This window comes from Cetorhinus maximus, chromosome 13, assembly GCF_964194155.1.
Source record: "Cetorhinus maximus chromosome 13, sCetMax3.hap1.1, whole genome shotgun sequence".
Classification (NCBI taxonomy): domain Eukaryota; kingdom Metazoa; phylum Chordata; class Chondrichthyes; order Lamniformes; family Cetorhinidae; genus Cetorhinus; species Cetorhinus maximus.
The window spans coordinates 20,157,329-20,173,273 of NC_135891.1; the positions used below are offsets into that span (position 1 = coordinate 20,157,329).

The 15,945-nt window shown below is 40.6% G+C and overlaps 1 protein-coding gene across 1 annotated transcript in view; it reads right to left on the bottom strand.

The window, feature by feature from the left end:
* Positions 1 to 13,718, bottom strand: part of rpn2 (ribophorin II) — a 44,551-nt gene extending 30,833 nt beyond the window's left edge. The window contains exons 1-6 of the mRNA XM_078555076.1: positions 13,584 to 13,718; positions 11,220 to 11,315; positions 10,312 to 10,487; positions 9,091 to 9,166; positions 4,835 to 4,969; positions 2,165 to 2,341 (exon numbers count right to left, since the gene is read on the bottom strand). Coding sequence (XP_078411202.1) covers positions 2,165 to 2,341; positions 4,835 to 4,969; positions 9,091 to 9,166; positions 10,312 to 10,487; positions 11,220 to 11,288 — 633 coding nt within the window. The 5' untranslated portion in view covers positions 11,289 to 11,315; positions 13,584 to 13,718. The remainder of the gene's footprint in view (positions 1 to 2,164; positions 2,342 to 4,834; positions 4,970 to 9,090; positions 9,167 to 10,311; positions 10,488 to 11,219; positions 11,316 to 13,583) is intronic.
* Positions 13,719 to 15,945: the final 2,227 nt, after the last annotated feature.

Here is a 15,945-nt window from a genome sequence, read left to right on the forward strand (position 1 = left end):
AACAATTATACAATATATGCAGTGATGAAATTACCAAGCATTTAAACGGTGACTCATGTGGCCAGATGGATCCACATCCCATTTAAAATTAATCGAAATAATAACAACAACATAACTTCACAAAATTAATGTCATTTTTTTCAGATACATTATTTTCAGATTTAAAAAAATGTAAAAGGTCATTCTTGTCCTTCAAGTGCCTGGAACTCCCACATGTTCTTCTTTGACCCAAACGTGGCCCAAAACTGGATACCAGTTCCACCCTAATCACCAATGTGGCTCCAAAGTTAGAGCAGATAGTGAACTTCCGATTCAGAATTGGTTCTACAAAACTGCTCTCATTTCATGGAGCAACAAGAGCAGGCAAATTTTTTCAATGCATCAGTCATGTTAAAATTATGGTTTCTACTGTGATCTTACTTTGATTTTTATGGAAGTTTATCAAATAGGGCCTACAACAATCTGAGAATATCTAATTTTATCTATGTGTAGATATCTAGAATCTATCCAATGTGTTGAAATCATACATGGGGGGCCAATACAACCCTCAGAAACTCTTTTACAGGGTTTCCAATATTAAAATGTCAAGTTAGCTAGCATGATTCCCCATCATAGCTTAAGGCGTAACTTTAATAGTTTTTTGCATTTTAACTTGAACGTTGAAATATCACAGGTTTCAGTCACACAAGACTACAAGTCACCTAAAATCCTTTCAGAAAAAAACACTAGTTGCTATTTTTCACTTGATAATGACTGTACAGTTTAATGTTCAAAATACATTTTTAAACAAAAATCCTAAAAATTACTGCTTTTAATCAGATTAAACCAGTTCACTGAGGTAACTTTTGGGCTGTTTAATAGCTCCACGACAGTGTTCACCTGAAGACCGCGAACTCACCCAAAAACCTGGGATTGAACTTGATATTTTTTGCTCAGATTGGTGATTGTGCAATTTGCATATGTGGGGCTGAATTTAATGGCTATGGCAGTGGCCCTGTTGGCAGGCCAGAAAGGCGGAGGCAACCCTGCTGAGACAGTTCCAAGAGCCCTGGCATGATTCTACGCCTATCAGACAATTAATTGTATGCCATCATGGCTCCCACCTCTTTAAGGATGAAGATCCACTGCCAAGAGTTGCTGGCCATTCAGTGGGTCAGCAGCATTTCAGCCCCAGCAGCACCACTGGGTGCAATGGCTATTGCTGGTACTACTGCTGGCCAGAATCACCAATATGGAGGTGGCCGTGGAATGCAGATAAGTGGGATCGGGTTCACTGGGGCTATACACCGGTAGGCCCCGGGGTAGGGGGGTTTGCTGCTGAGAACGGGGGATGGGGAGAGGGGTAGTGGAGGAGTGGCGGGGGGGAGAGAGAAAGTGGTGGGGGGGAGAGAAAGGTGGGCGGGGGACTGTGTTTCAGCAGGCTGGCCTTTGCTCCTGGTGGGGCCCTCTTTGAGCCACAGGGTGCTTGGTCAGAAGCACCTACCCCCTTGAACTCTCCAGGAGGCCACCAGCTTTACCCTGGGCTGCCTTGCCATATGGTGAATTGCGCCCCACCGCCAGTAGCAGAATGACTGAATCCCAGGGAGTCAGGTAGACGACAGGCGCTCCCACTCCAGCCCCACCTTTCCTCCTGATCTTACAACTCCCCGCGCTCTGGAATCCAGGATTCTAATTGGTAGCTGATCCCAACATCTATTCCAACAATTCATAATCTTAAAGTGCCACGTGACTACATTTGATTTTACGTTGCATAGTATTCCTGCTCTTATAAAATAGTACACTCTTTACTTAACCTTTCTACAATGAAGCAGATTAATTTTTTTTATTATATTTCATCTCACGACTTGTTAGCTTGTTTCACCAAAGTATTTAAAGAAATATATCTGCAACAGGCACAAATATTTGCTTTCAAGTCACAAGGGGGATATTGTTGTTGCATCCTTCCACTTCAGGTACATTAATGTAAAAGCCAGTATAGGGCAATGAGATTCAATTCTTAAGAGATCATTTAAGGCAGCAAGTGAAGCCACTGAACCAGAGATGGTGCCGAAAGTCGATTCAAATTCCTATTGCCTCAAAGAGAAAAAGCTTCTCAGTTTGAACAGTGAAGTTACTTTTACAAAAAAGTTGAACTAAGTTAACTTGTAAATCTAACAGAAGTTACCTTTAGGCTGGGCTTCTTGTGGGAAACAGAGGCAATTCCTTCAGCTACCACGATAATTGGAACATGGTACTGATTATGGGATAAAGCTGCGGCAGCACAGGCAATGCTGAAAGCCTCAGAGAGCGTGGTAAAATGTTTCTTACTGAATACAGCATTAACAAGCTGAACGACTTGATCCTGAAATCAAAAAGAACAGAGCTGAAATTTTCAGATTTACTGACATGCATAAAACCGAAAAATTGATCGATCAACACGACATCTTCGTAACCTAGCCATCTATTTTACCTTAATAGTCTGAAGGTCAGAATCGATTAACTTTTCTGCATACCCTTATATGCTGTGTGCATCATCCAAAGCAATATTTAATACAATCAACTGTTAAAAAAGTGATTCTAGCTAGAATGACAAAGTTACTTTTTGTATAATGTTCAACCACAAATTAATGAAGTGATATAACACTGTAAATCTACTGGAATTCTTGTGGCTCAGTGAATGTCTGTCCACAGTGGTATTGTGCTGTGAAGTCCATCCAAACAAGCTCAGTATACAGCTCAAGTACTAATCTCGGCTCTCTTCCTCCTCACTGAATCTTTACAGTGCAGAAAGAGGCCATTCTGCCCATCAAGTCTGCACTGGCTCTCTGAAAGAGCATTCTACCTAGTCCCACTCCCCTGCCTTATACCCCTAACCTGCACATTCTTTCTTTCTTTTCAGATAGCCATCCAATTCCTTCTTGAATACCTCGATCAAACTGCCTCCACCACCCTCTCAGGAAGTTTGTTCCACACTCCAGCCACCCTCTGGGTGAATACTCTTTTCCTCACATCACTTATTCCTTTTGCAAATTATTTTGAATCTGTGCCCTCTAGTTCATGATGTTCCCCTGAATGGGAACAGCTTCTCACTATTTACCCTGTCCATACACCTCAGGTTACCCCCTCAGCCTTCTTTTCTCCAAGGAAAACAGTCCCAACCTCTCCAATTTATCCTCATAGCTACAGTCCTTCATCCCTGGAATCTTTCTTGTGAATTGCCTCTGTACTCTGTCAATGCCTTCGCATCCTTCCTCAAGTATGGTGCCCAGAACTGGAAGCAGTACTCCAGTTAAGGCCTAACTAGTGTCTTACACAAGTTCAACACGATCTCCTTACTCTTTGTACTCAATGCACCTATTAATAAAGCCTAATATTCTATATGCTTTATTAACTGCTCTCTCAACGTGCCCTGCCACCTTCAATAACTTACGTACACACACACCTCTGTTCCTGCACTTCTTTTAGAGTTTCTCCTTTTATTATATACTGTCACTCCATATTCTTCCTGCCAAAATGAATCACCTCACACTTCTCTGCATTGAACACATTTGCCAATTGTCCACCAACATGTCTATGTCCTTTTGAATATCAAGACTATCCTAATCACAGCTGACACTGTTTCCAATCTTCTCATCATCTGCAAATTTTTAAATCATGCCCTGCACACCACAGTCTAGGTCACTAATATATATAAGGAAGGGCAAGTGTCCAAACATTGACCCAGGGGGAACTCCACTACAAACCTTTCTCCATTCTGAAAAGCATGCATTAACCACTACTCTGTTTCCTGTCACTTAGCCAAGTGCCTACGCTCCCCTGAGTTAGAATTTTGCTCACAAATCTATTTGTGAGACACTGTATCAAATGCCTTTTGAAAATCCATATACACCATATCGACAGCATTGCCCTGATCAACCTTCTGTTACCTCAAAAAACTCCAGCAAGTTAGTTAAACATGATTTTTCCTGCACAAAAAAGAGGGAAAAGGGCACTAATTGCACACAAAGTTTGAACATATCTGAGGCTGAAATGGTGAATCTACATAAAACCTTAGCATGGCCAAAGTGGGAGAACTGTGCAGAGTTTTGGGCTCCAGGGTGGGACTTGAACCTGTGGCCTTCAGGTTTGGAGGCTGAAGTGCTACCAGAGTGCCAAGATCATATTATACAGGAAGGACAAAGTTAATTTTGACCAATGTACCATGATCCAGGAGGCAGCATAACTTGGTCTGTAAGCAAGTTGAACAGGGATGAGAATATCACAAAAATGACCATTAATGTTCACTGTCTCAAGATCATGAATCAGATCTTTCCTTCAGCCTGGATATTTTCACTATTATTTTTACAAATAGTTTTCTTGTACGATCACTGGAGTGAAAACACATTATCCATGAAAGAAAGGATCAAACTACTGTTCAGCTACTCCCAAGTACTTTTCTTGAATTAGATGGCTTCAGTCGGTTTCAAAATTCTAGTCCTACTGAAGCGGCTGGAGCCACATGTGCTCTTCCTCATGCCTGATGTCACCAAAGCAGCTAAGGAGTGGGAACGTAGAGTGTGGGGAGGGTGGAACAGGGCATCGCTATCAAAGGATATATAAAAATCAAGCACTCATTTTTCCCACACACATACACATCCCATGAGGAGAATATGCTAAATAAAATAGCTCAGAAGCCTAGATGTGTAAATGTATTCCTCCTGCAAGCAGGCACAATAAAAACATACAGGATCTTCACAAAATATATATGTGGATGCCTTGAAAATACAATTATAAAAAGTCTAAGCGGGGTACTTCTTAAGTAAACTCAGCATTAGCTCTACAATATGTCTGGTTTCTTCAGCTTTACTGTGCTTACCTCTTTGATTGCTGGCTCCATTCCAGCATGGTCAGACAGCTTATATGCAGCACTCACAAATAACGCCGTTGTTTCTAATCCTTCTTCAAATTGAAGATAAATACCCCCTAAGTCATCAAGACGCGCAACCAGATCCTAAAGAAGAAAAAAATATGCTATAAGGTACCGATAAAGAGTTTCTTTAAAAAAAAAATGCAACTCTTTTTAAACTTGAAACTGTTTTATGTTTCTGTCTACATCCAACAGCAGTTTTTTGTCTGATACGTCTGTATGAAGTTTAAAATCAAGAAAGTTAACCCAAAGTTAATCAACTATTTTAATAACAAATACAGACCATGAAATTTGAAGAAAAACTGTATGTCTTCAGAAAAAGTTATGGAGCCATCACAGTCTCACCCTCCTTTCATGAGGCCTACTTTGAATATGCTCTCACTAGCAATAGTAAGGTTGCTATTAGTACTTCATTAGTGCTAGATTTAGCACTCTGGCTTCCCCTGCTAAGGGTGAAAGTCTTCCCAACTTTGGAAGAACTTAACAGTACTGCTCTTGATTGTCCTAACCAAGCAAGTATGGATTTCACAGTGGGAGGTAGACAGAAGGATATAGAACAGAGAAAATAACTAGAAACTATGCAACAGAATCAACATCTCTCCATCACAGTATTTTTTTTTTTTTTAAACAGGGTGCCTCCAAGGTTAACCATAACAAAAAGTATTTATTTGTGAAGAATTAGCATTGCTTTGGCTTCTTTAGTTCTATCATGGTATATATTGATTAAAAATAAGCTTTACTCCCGCAAGAATGTTCTGGATATATTTTGTTTCAATAATCTTTTGGTTTTCTAAAAATTTATAAACACTGCAATTTGTTCAAACATGTATTTGATTAGTGGCTGCTTTTATATAGTTAAATTCTCAAGATCCTGGTAGCTCTTTGAAAGCTATTTATCTGCCTGCTTTTCCAACCCAAATCAGACTGCCTAGAATTCACGCACAGAGAGCTAGTTAGGTCAGGTAACTTCCTTGGGCTGGTGAGCAACAAGAACCAAAGATGTTGCTATTAATTTTTAATTACAATGCACCAGCTAATTTGAACAACTGCTGTAAAATGTACTAGTTGCTTGTTTGCTAGTTCAATAAATTTGCTTGGCAATTAACACCTAAAACCAGTATAGCATTATTTTGCCATCTTCAGAAAACAAGGGTGATTCAGTGAAGGCATTGGGTATAGCTAGTAAAAGGTTTGTTCCCAGACATCTATTAATGTTACCTAGGTATCAGGATATGTGAATTTTCTTTTATTCTTTCACGGGATGTGAATGTCGCTGGCTAAGCCAGCATTTATTGCCCATTCCCATTTGTTCTCGAGAAGGTGGTGGTGAACTGTCTTGATCTGCTGCAGTCCATGTGGTGTAGGTACACTCACAGCGCTATCAGGCAGGGAGCCCCAGGATTTTGACCCAGCGACAGTGAAAGGACAGTGATATAGTTCCAAGTCAGGATGATATGTGGCTTGGAGGGGAACTTGCTCATGATGGTGCTCCCATGCATCTGCTGCCCTTGTCCTTCTAGGTGGTAGAGGTCATGAGTTTAGAAGGTGCTGTTGAAGGAGCCTTGGTGAGTTGCTGCAGTGCATCTTGTAGATGGAACACACTGCTGTTATTGTGCGTCAGTGGTGGAAGTAGTGAATGTTGAAGGTGATGGCTGGGTTGCCAATAAAGCAGGCTGCTTTGTACTGGATGATGTGGAGCTTCCTGAGCGTTGTTGGAGCAGCACTCATTCAGGCATGTGAAGCATATTCCATCACACTCCTGACTTGTGTCTTGTAGACAGTGGACAGGTTTTGGGGAGTCAAGAGGTGAGTTAACCTCTGCAGAATTCCCAGCCTCTGACCTGCTCTTGTAGTCACAGTATTTATACGGCTGGCCCCGTTCAGTTTCTGGTCAATGGTACCTCCAGGATGTTGATAGTGGGGGATTCAGCAATGGTAATTCCATTGATTGTCAAGGGGAGATGGTTGGATTTTCTCTTGTTGGAGATGGTCATTGCCTGGCACTTGTGTAGCACAAATGTAACTTGCCACTTATCAGTCCAAGCATGAATGTTGCCCAGGTCTTGCTGCATACGGGAATATACTTCAGTATCTGAGTCGTCCCAAATGGTGAACATTGTGCAATTATCAGCGAACATCCCCACTTCTGACCTTGTGATGGAAGAAAGGTCATTGACGAAGCAGCTGAAGATGGTTGGGCCTAGGGTACTACCCTGAGGAACTCCTGCAATGATGTGCTGGGAATGAGATGATTGACCTCCAACAATCACAACCAGCTTCCTTTGTGCTAGGTATGACTCAGTGGAGAGTCTCCCCTCCAACCCAATTCCCATTGACTCCAATTTTGCTAGGGCTCCTTGATGCTACGCTCAGTCAAACACTGCCTTGATGTCAAGGGCAGTCGCTCTCATCTCATCTCTGGAGTTGAGCTCTTTTGTCCATGTTTGGACTAAGACTGTAATACGGTCAGGAGCTGAGTGGCCCTAGCAGAATCCTAACTGTGCATCAGTGAGCAGGTTATTGTTGAGTTCGTACTACTAGATAGCACTGTTGATGACCCCTGCCATCACTTTGCTGATGAAGAGAGTAGGCTGATGGGGCAGTAATTGGCCGGGTTGGATTTATCCTTGTTTTTGTGGACTGGGCACGTGTGGGCAGTTTTGTACATTGCTGAGTAGATGCCATCGTTGTAGTTGTACTGCAACAGCATGGCTAAGGGCGCAGCTAGTTCTGGAGGACAAGTCTTCAGTACTATTGCTGGAATGTTGTCAGGGCCCATAGCCTTTGCAGTATCCAGTGCCTTCAGCTGTTTTCTGATATTACGAGGAGTGAATCGAACTGTCTTAAGACTGGCATCTCTGGTGCTGAGAAATTCAGGAGGATGCAGAGATGGATCATCCGCTTGGCACTTCTGGTTGAAGATTGTTGCAAATGCTTCAGTCTTGTCCTTTGCACTTGTGTGCTAGGCTCCCCCATCATTGAGGATGGGGATATTTATGCAGCCTCCTCCTAATGAAGGACACAGGGACCTAAGGCTCAACTACATCAGCTTGAAACACACAGGCAACAAAAAATAAAGTAAAACAGATAAAATAAACTTTGAAATTCAACAGGTGCCCATAGCAAACACACTGACAAAGGAATATGTCACAAAAGGCTTGATCTTTGACTGAACCATATGAAATTTCTATCCTGCTGCTGAGAAAAAAGTTTAAAATCAATTCTATTATAAATCTGAAATATGTAGCACTGAACTATTCAGAAGTGCCACCTCACCATCTATAGTCCTTTGATGAAGGATACAGCCAAATCTTACCTCATATTTAAAAATGTCCAAGTTTCTGTTTCAGTAAGATATGAATAACAAAGCCTCCAGGGACACAAGGCAAACTATGAATCATCCAAATTAGTTTTGTCTTGAAATAAGAGGCTTAATTACCTGGTGCTAAGGGAGCTCCACTAGTCCGGTTGTCCAATCAGTAGGGTGAATACACATATTTCAGAAAACTAAGATAACAAGTAAATTGGAAATTGTAGACGAAAGCATTTGGGAGATGAATACTGGGCAGGGAAAATGACTCAATGGATGTCACAAAGGTATAACAGCTGACAGTACGCTGTAAAGTCTGCCTTAGGTGATATGGACACTCGTAGTACTGATCAAATTTGCCCATTTAATAATAATGAAAAAGGGAAAAACATAGTTGGAATTTGTAATATTAGAAAATATGTAGTTAACAAAATGGACGGGTACACAGAACTATTTGTTAAGCATTTAAAATATTTTTGAAACACATACAAAGCTTAGTTCTAGCCAAATAAAAGACATCAGTTGTAAAAACTCAAACATGTGAATTACCTTCATCCAACTGGTCTGAAATTCACACAAATACACACGAACAATACACATTATAACTGTTTCAGAATATGTATATTAAGAATAACAATCTTTGTTCTACTGTTTGCAGATGTAGTTTAATTATTTATCCTATCTATATTGCAAGCAGGGTTATTTTATGCTTAAAAGAGTCAAAAGAACTTTTCAAAAGCCAAAATGCAATCTGCCTATCACCAATGTTGATTGTCAAAGCCTTACCTACAGATTAACAATTTAAAAATTAACATTTCTATTCTATTCACTTCAATTGTTTTTATTCCCCACCCCCCCACCCTGCCCCCACACTGCTCCGAAACAAAGATTTTACCTCAATCTCCTCCACAATGCTTCTTAGATCAGCCTGCTGAGATAGATAGGAAGCTGCAAACAATGCATGGATAATTCTGTAAAGAAGAACACCAGACTCAGGGATGTCTAATTTTAAGAGGTCCATACTCTTGTACATGATGTGCTAAAGATTGATTCTTTAATCATTTTACTCAATTTTCACCATGGCAAATGTAACCACAAATTTCCATGTATGTATTTGCAATCTCACATTGTTACTGTACATTGTAGAAGTGACCAGAAGAGGCTCTACTTAATGACCCTGCAATCTCAGATCGCAATGTACTGATAGACGAAAATCAGAATAATCACAATACATTAATGTAATGTATCTGTAATCTCACACTATTTCTGTATATCAAAAGGTTGGGAAGGTCTGTGATTACAGTCATTTTATTGAGACACTCATTCTGAGATTGTAAAGGAATTATCTCTTGCACCTGTTGTATTATCTATTTAGACAACATTACTTTTTCTATCCTTAGCTAACTTCCTCCATGCACTTCAGAAGAATTGAATACTTTGCTACTTTTTGAATTCAGTCTCTGTGTGGTACTGTTAGTTTTGAGCAGAGTAAAGCACAACTCCCTTCTCTCTGCCCCAATGGCATCTGCAATCTCCAGGCACCATTGTCAAGCACAGAATGTCCAAAGGTTTATCTTCATGGACCACTTAGGTATCAAGCCTTAGGAGCTTTAAATAAAGTTTAAATCCATGTATTTGTTTTCATTAATCTCAATGTGCTACTAACATATCTTGATGCTCTAATTTTGGACTATGAGCAGCTGCTTCCAAACTTCCTGGCATACAAAATTCATGCAGGACAAACCAGTGATTAAGAAATAAAAGCACAAATACAACTGAAATGGCTGGGCTTTAGGAATTAGATTGCGAGTGGCCAGGGCCAGAAGTTACATACTTCTGTCCCTCTACACTTTCATTCCCACATTTCACCTTCATTGTGGTCAAACTGAACAAGGCCTCTTTCTGCAATGTATGGCTATATAATTATTGAAAGAATTGTTAAAAAACTCAGTTTCTTTGCAAAATAGTTAAAAACTTACACTCTGGTCACATAAGGATTTTTGCGATTATCCATAACTGACTTGTAAAGGTATGGATTTATATATAGATTCCAGATGAACAGGCCATCTTAAATTTCTAGCGTTCACTAATAACAGAAATAGAAGGAATCACATACCCCAAGGAGCCATCATCTTTTGATATGTGAGCAGCAAGGGCCCTGAGAACATCCCGAGATGCCAGAGGAAGGCCAAAATTACTCAAAGCTCCAACTGCATGGTAAACCTGAGTAATTGAAGAATCATCGCTCACTGCTGCCAACAAGAGATCTCGAGTTTCATTGCTGACTGTAATCTGCGAATGCATTTTGAAGAAAAAACGTAAGTATCTGCTTATTGCCCTTCCTACTTGTTGCACAGTCAGTCATTTAAGGTTACATCCACTTCCTTGTCATGTCACTTAGGCTCCATCATTTTGGTATGTATCAGCAGGATAAAGGTACATATCTATGGGATAAAGGGGCTGCAATCTTAGCTAATAGATTGCATTCCAACAAAAAAATGTTGTTCATCTGGAGTGCTGTCCCAGTCATGAAGGCCACTACTAATACAGTGATTTGTTTTCAGCATCACTATATGGAAATAGTCCTCTCTGGGCTGTAAACCCTGCTGTACTAACTTTCCAAAGATATGGAAGCAATATGGAGGCCTTTCAATTAAAACTGGCAGCGCAAGTGCCATGAAATCTCCTGTCCTACACTATTCTTTCTGGCTGGTACAAAACATGCAGCTGGTATTATCAAATCAGTATTAGTGCTTACAACATGCCCCTGAATAATGATTCAATGGAATGACACATTGGTACAATACAGTTTAGAATATCAGCTTTGCTATATTATTGCTTGCACTTTCACGAGTCCATCAGAAAACTCAATTCATTACAGTAATTACTATTGTGAAAACAGTTACAGCAAGTTATAGCATGAATGGGTCTGTAGAAGGCTGACTAAATCACACAGAAATTATTTTCTATACATTTTACAAAGTAAAATAAAACATTTCTTAAGTTATTTTCGGATTAGCTTACCTCACAATTAGAGAGGACTTGACTTGCTTCAGCAACGTAAAAAAGGGAATCAACATTTCTGGAGTCCATTTGCGATTTCAAAAAGTTACAAGCAGCCTGATTGAAAAGAACAGAATTAGAAATAACCTTTTACTACTGACATAAACCTTTCTATTTAAGACTCTCAGAATCTCACAGTGCAGAGGAGGCCCTTCGGCCCATCGAGTCTGCACCGACACGTGAGAAACACCTGACCTACCTAATCCCATTTACCAGCAGTTGGCCCATGGCCTTGAATGTTATGACGTGCCAAGTGCTCATCCAGGTACTTTTTAAAGGATGTGAGACAACCCGCCTCCACCACCCTCCCAGGCAGCGCATTTCAGACCATCACCACCCTCTGGGTAATAAAGTTTTTCCTCAAATCCCCCCTAAACTTCCAGCCCCTCACCTTGAGCTTGTGTCCCCTCGTGACTGACCCTTCAACTAAGGGGAACAGCTGCTCCCTATTCACCCTGTCCATGCCCCTCATAATCTTGTACATCTCGATCAGGTCGCCCCTCAGTCTTCTCTGCTCCAACGAAAACAAACCAAGTCTATCCAATCTCTCTTCATAACTTAACTGTTTCATCCCAGGCAACGTCCTGGTGAATCTCTTCTGCAACCCCTCCAGTGCAATCACATCCTTCCTATAATGTGGCGACCAGAACTGCACACTAATCAATAGAGATCAATTTTAATTGCTTATATGTCGTAAAAAACCGACGGGAATGAAATCCAGATAATGTGGTTCTAAAATTGTTCGGGTGTGATTCTGTGAATCAGATATCCAGTTAATTCTTAGCACTAATCTTTATATTGATAAGTAAACAAAAATAAATGATTAAAATGGACAAAGCCATTAAAACAACATTGTTAACATATGTAAAAGATACAAGAGCTACAAAACCCAGCCCAACGAAAGCTGTTCTGTTCTTCAGGCTAATCAGTTTTCCCTTAAACGTAGAACATGCAAACTTTCAAAACTCTCATTACCTTTGGTGTCTTTCTTATTTCTCCCAGCAGGCAGTCATCATTCTGTACTAGCTAGATTTATGGGGTGGGGGAAATCCTTAAGTAGGCAAGGTCTTTGGCCCAAAGACGATTTGAAAAGAATCTGAGATACCTCATTTTCCACGTGTTGGACCGATTGCCCATCACATTATTGAAAATTCTGAAATAACTATCTATTGTAAAAAAATGTTGATTCAATTTCAAGTAAAGTACTAATTGCTTTTGGTGTAACTCAGGTTGGCTATCTACCTCTTTTTTGGGACTACAAACCAGCGACCTCCACTGCCTAGGAGGAGGAGGGCAGCAGGTCCATGGGAGCACCATTACCTCCAAGCCACTCACCATCCTACCTTGAACATATATTGTTGTTCCTTCAGGTCAAAATCTGAAAGCTCTCCACCGAACTTCACTGTGGGAGTACCTTCACCACATGGACTACAGTGGTTTAAGAGGTCAGCCCACCACCATCTTCTCATGGTTAACTTGGGGTAAGCAACAAATGCTGACCTTGCTAGTGACACCCATGATCCCAGAATAAAGAAAACATTTTTTTCTCAATTTCTTTAAATAAAGGTGGCAGACAGTCTGTTTCCTGGCCTCCGACTTCAGGAGCAGCAATAGGGCAAAACAGAAATACCCAAAATCAGTGGACAATGGCCGAGTTCTGGCTAACTCGAGAATATTTATCCAACAGTACATCTGACCCCACGTCTCCAGGTGACGTAACTATGTTGAAAGGGGAGACGAAGAGAGAAGCTTCTGCCCACATATTCACGCCATCATTCAGACCACCTATTTCTATCTGTGTGACAGCCTGACTTTGCTCATCTCAGCTCAACTGCTGCTGACCCCTCATTCATACCTTTATTACCTCTAAACTTGACCCGCTCCTGTGCTCGCTGACTTACACTGGTTTCCGGTCAAGCAAAGTCTTGATTTTAAAATTTTCATCCTTGTTTTAAAATCACTCCATGGCCTTGCCTCTCCCTATCTCTGTAATATCATCCAGCCCCATAATGCTTTGAGATATCTGTACAAATCTAATTCTGGCCTCTTCAGCATCCACGATTTGAATCATTCTGCCATTGGTGGCCGCACCAATGCTTTAGGACCTAAGCTCTGGAATTCCCACAGTACACCTCTACCTTGTTTAAATCTACCTCTTTGATCAAACCTGACCTAATATCTCCTTACGTGGCTCGGTGTCCTTTCGTTTTATAATGCTCCTGCGAAATGTCTTGGACGTTTTATTATGTTAAAGGTGTTATATAAATTTAAGTTGTTGTTGTATTAGTGATATAGGTTATATATTCTCATTTTGCAACTGCTTACCTGCTCATCTGGTACTTGATCCCCAAGCTTTTGCAAGCCTACTATGGTGTAATAGGCATTCTCCAAATTAGAATAAGGCTGTTTTAAAGTTTGTGTTAATCTTTCAATATCAAAATTTGACAAATAGTGTTTAAGGGTGATGGCCTGAGTAATGGCCAGCAAGGCCAAGGTGAACAGAGTTCCTGTACCTGAAACACAAGAGAAAAATACAGGTAAAATAAAATGTTAAGAGAGATTACACATGCATGCATTAAGTTCACAGTATTTTTTGTGTAATGTTTATTAACTTGAGGCATATTAAACATCTCTGGGTTTTATGAGTTCAATATAATTAAAAGCAGCACATGGTAAGGATATATCAAGGCTTGTTTGACTCAGACGTCTGCAGAATTGACTGATGCGAACACTTCAATAGCAGTGAAGAACTGCAAATTGAAGACAAATATGTATCATTCCCCACAATGACATTGAAGATCTCACAATTCTGATCACTTTCCTATCTACAATAGGAACTAAACGAGAGATACAGTGAAACTGAACATAAGAACAGCCCTTCGAGCCTGCTCCACCATTTAATAAGATCATGGTTGATCTGATAGTAACCTCAAATCTGCATCCCACCTATCCCCAATAACCTACCACCCCCTTGCGTACCAAGAATCTATCCACCTCTGCCTTAAAAATATTCAAAGGCACTGCTTCCACCACCTTTTCAGGGACTGAGCTTCAAAGGCTCGTGACCCTGAGAAAAAATTTCGCCTCATCTCTGTTTTAAATGGGCAACCCCTTATTTTTAAACAGTGACCCCTTGTTCTAGATTCTCCCACAAAAAAAGACATCCTTTCCACATCCACCCTGCCAAGACCCCGCAGGATCTTATATGTTTCAGTCAAGTTGCCTCTTACTCTTCTAAACTCCAGCAGATGCAAGCCTAGTCTGTCCAACCTTTCCTCATAAGACGACCTGCTCATTCCTGGTATTAGTCTGGTAAACCTTCTCTGAACCGCTTCCAACGCATTTACATCCTTCCTTAAATAAGATGACCAATACTGTATACAGTACTCCAGATCTGGTCTCATTAGTGCTCTATATAACTGAAGCATAACCTCCCTTCCTTTGTAAAAGCAAAATACTGCGGATGCTGGAAATCTGAAACAAAAACACGAATTGCTGGAAAATCTCAGCAGGTCTGACAGCATCTGTGGAGAGAAAGACAGAGTTAAAATTTCGACTCCGTATGACTCTTCTGAAGAAGAGTCATACGGACTCGAAATGTTAACTGTCTTTCTCTCCACAGATGCTTTCAGACCTGAGTTCTCCCTACTTTTTGTATTCAATTCCCTTCACAATAATGATAACATTCTATTAGCTTTCCTAATACTTGCTGTACTTGCATACTAGCAAGTAATTTTGAGATTCATGCACTAAGACACCCAGATCCCTCTGCATTTTGGAGCTCTGCAATCTCTCACCACTCAGATAATATACTTCTCCTGTATTCTTCTCGCCAAAATGAACAATTTCACATTTTCCCACATTATACACCATTTGCCAGGTCTTTACCCACTCACTTAACCTACCTATATCTTTTTGTAGCCTCCTTTTGTACTCTTCACAACTTACTTTCCTACCTTTGTATCATCAGTAAATCTGGCAACCATCAACCACCCTTTCATTCAAGTCATTTATATAAATTGTAAACAGTTGAGGTCTCACACTGATCCCAGGTGGCACTCCAGTCTGGAAAAGACTTCAGATCTTGCCAATCTGAAAAAGACCCATTTATGCCTACTCTGTTTCCTGTTAGCCAGTCAAACTTCTATCCATACCAATATGTTACCCCCATACCATGAGCTTTCATTTTACGTAATAATCTTCGATGTGACTCTTTATCAAATGCTTTCTGGAAATCTGAGTACAGTACATCCACTGGTTGCCCTTTATCCACGGCACATCACTTTCTCAAAAGAACTCCAATAAGTTTGCTAAACATGATTTCCCTTTCACAAAACCATGTTGACTCTGCCTGATTACCGTCAACTTATCCAAGTGCCCTGTTATGGCTTCTTTAATAATAGCTTCTAACATTTTCCCTAGGACAGATGTTAAGCTGACCAGCCTGTAGTTTCCTGCTTTCTGTCTCCCTACCTTTTTGTAATAGAGTTATAATTGCTATCTTCCAATCTAATGGGATCTTTCCCGAATCTAGGGAGTTTTGGAATTTTAAAAAATTCATTCATGGGATGTGGGCTTCGCTGGCTAGGCCAGTATTTATTGACTATCCCTAATTGCCCTTGAGAAGGTGGTGGTGTGCTGCCTTCTTGAACCGCTGCAGTCCCTGTGGTGTTGGTACACCACAGTG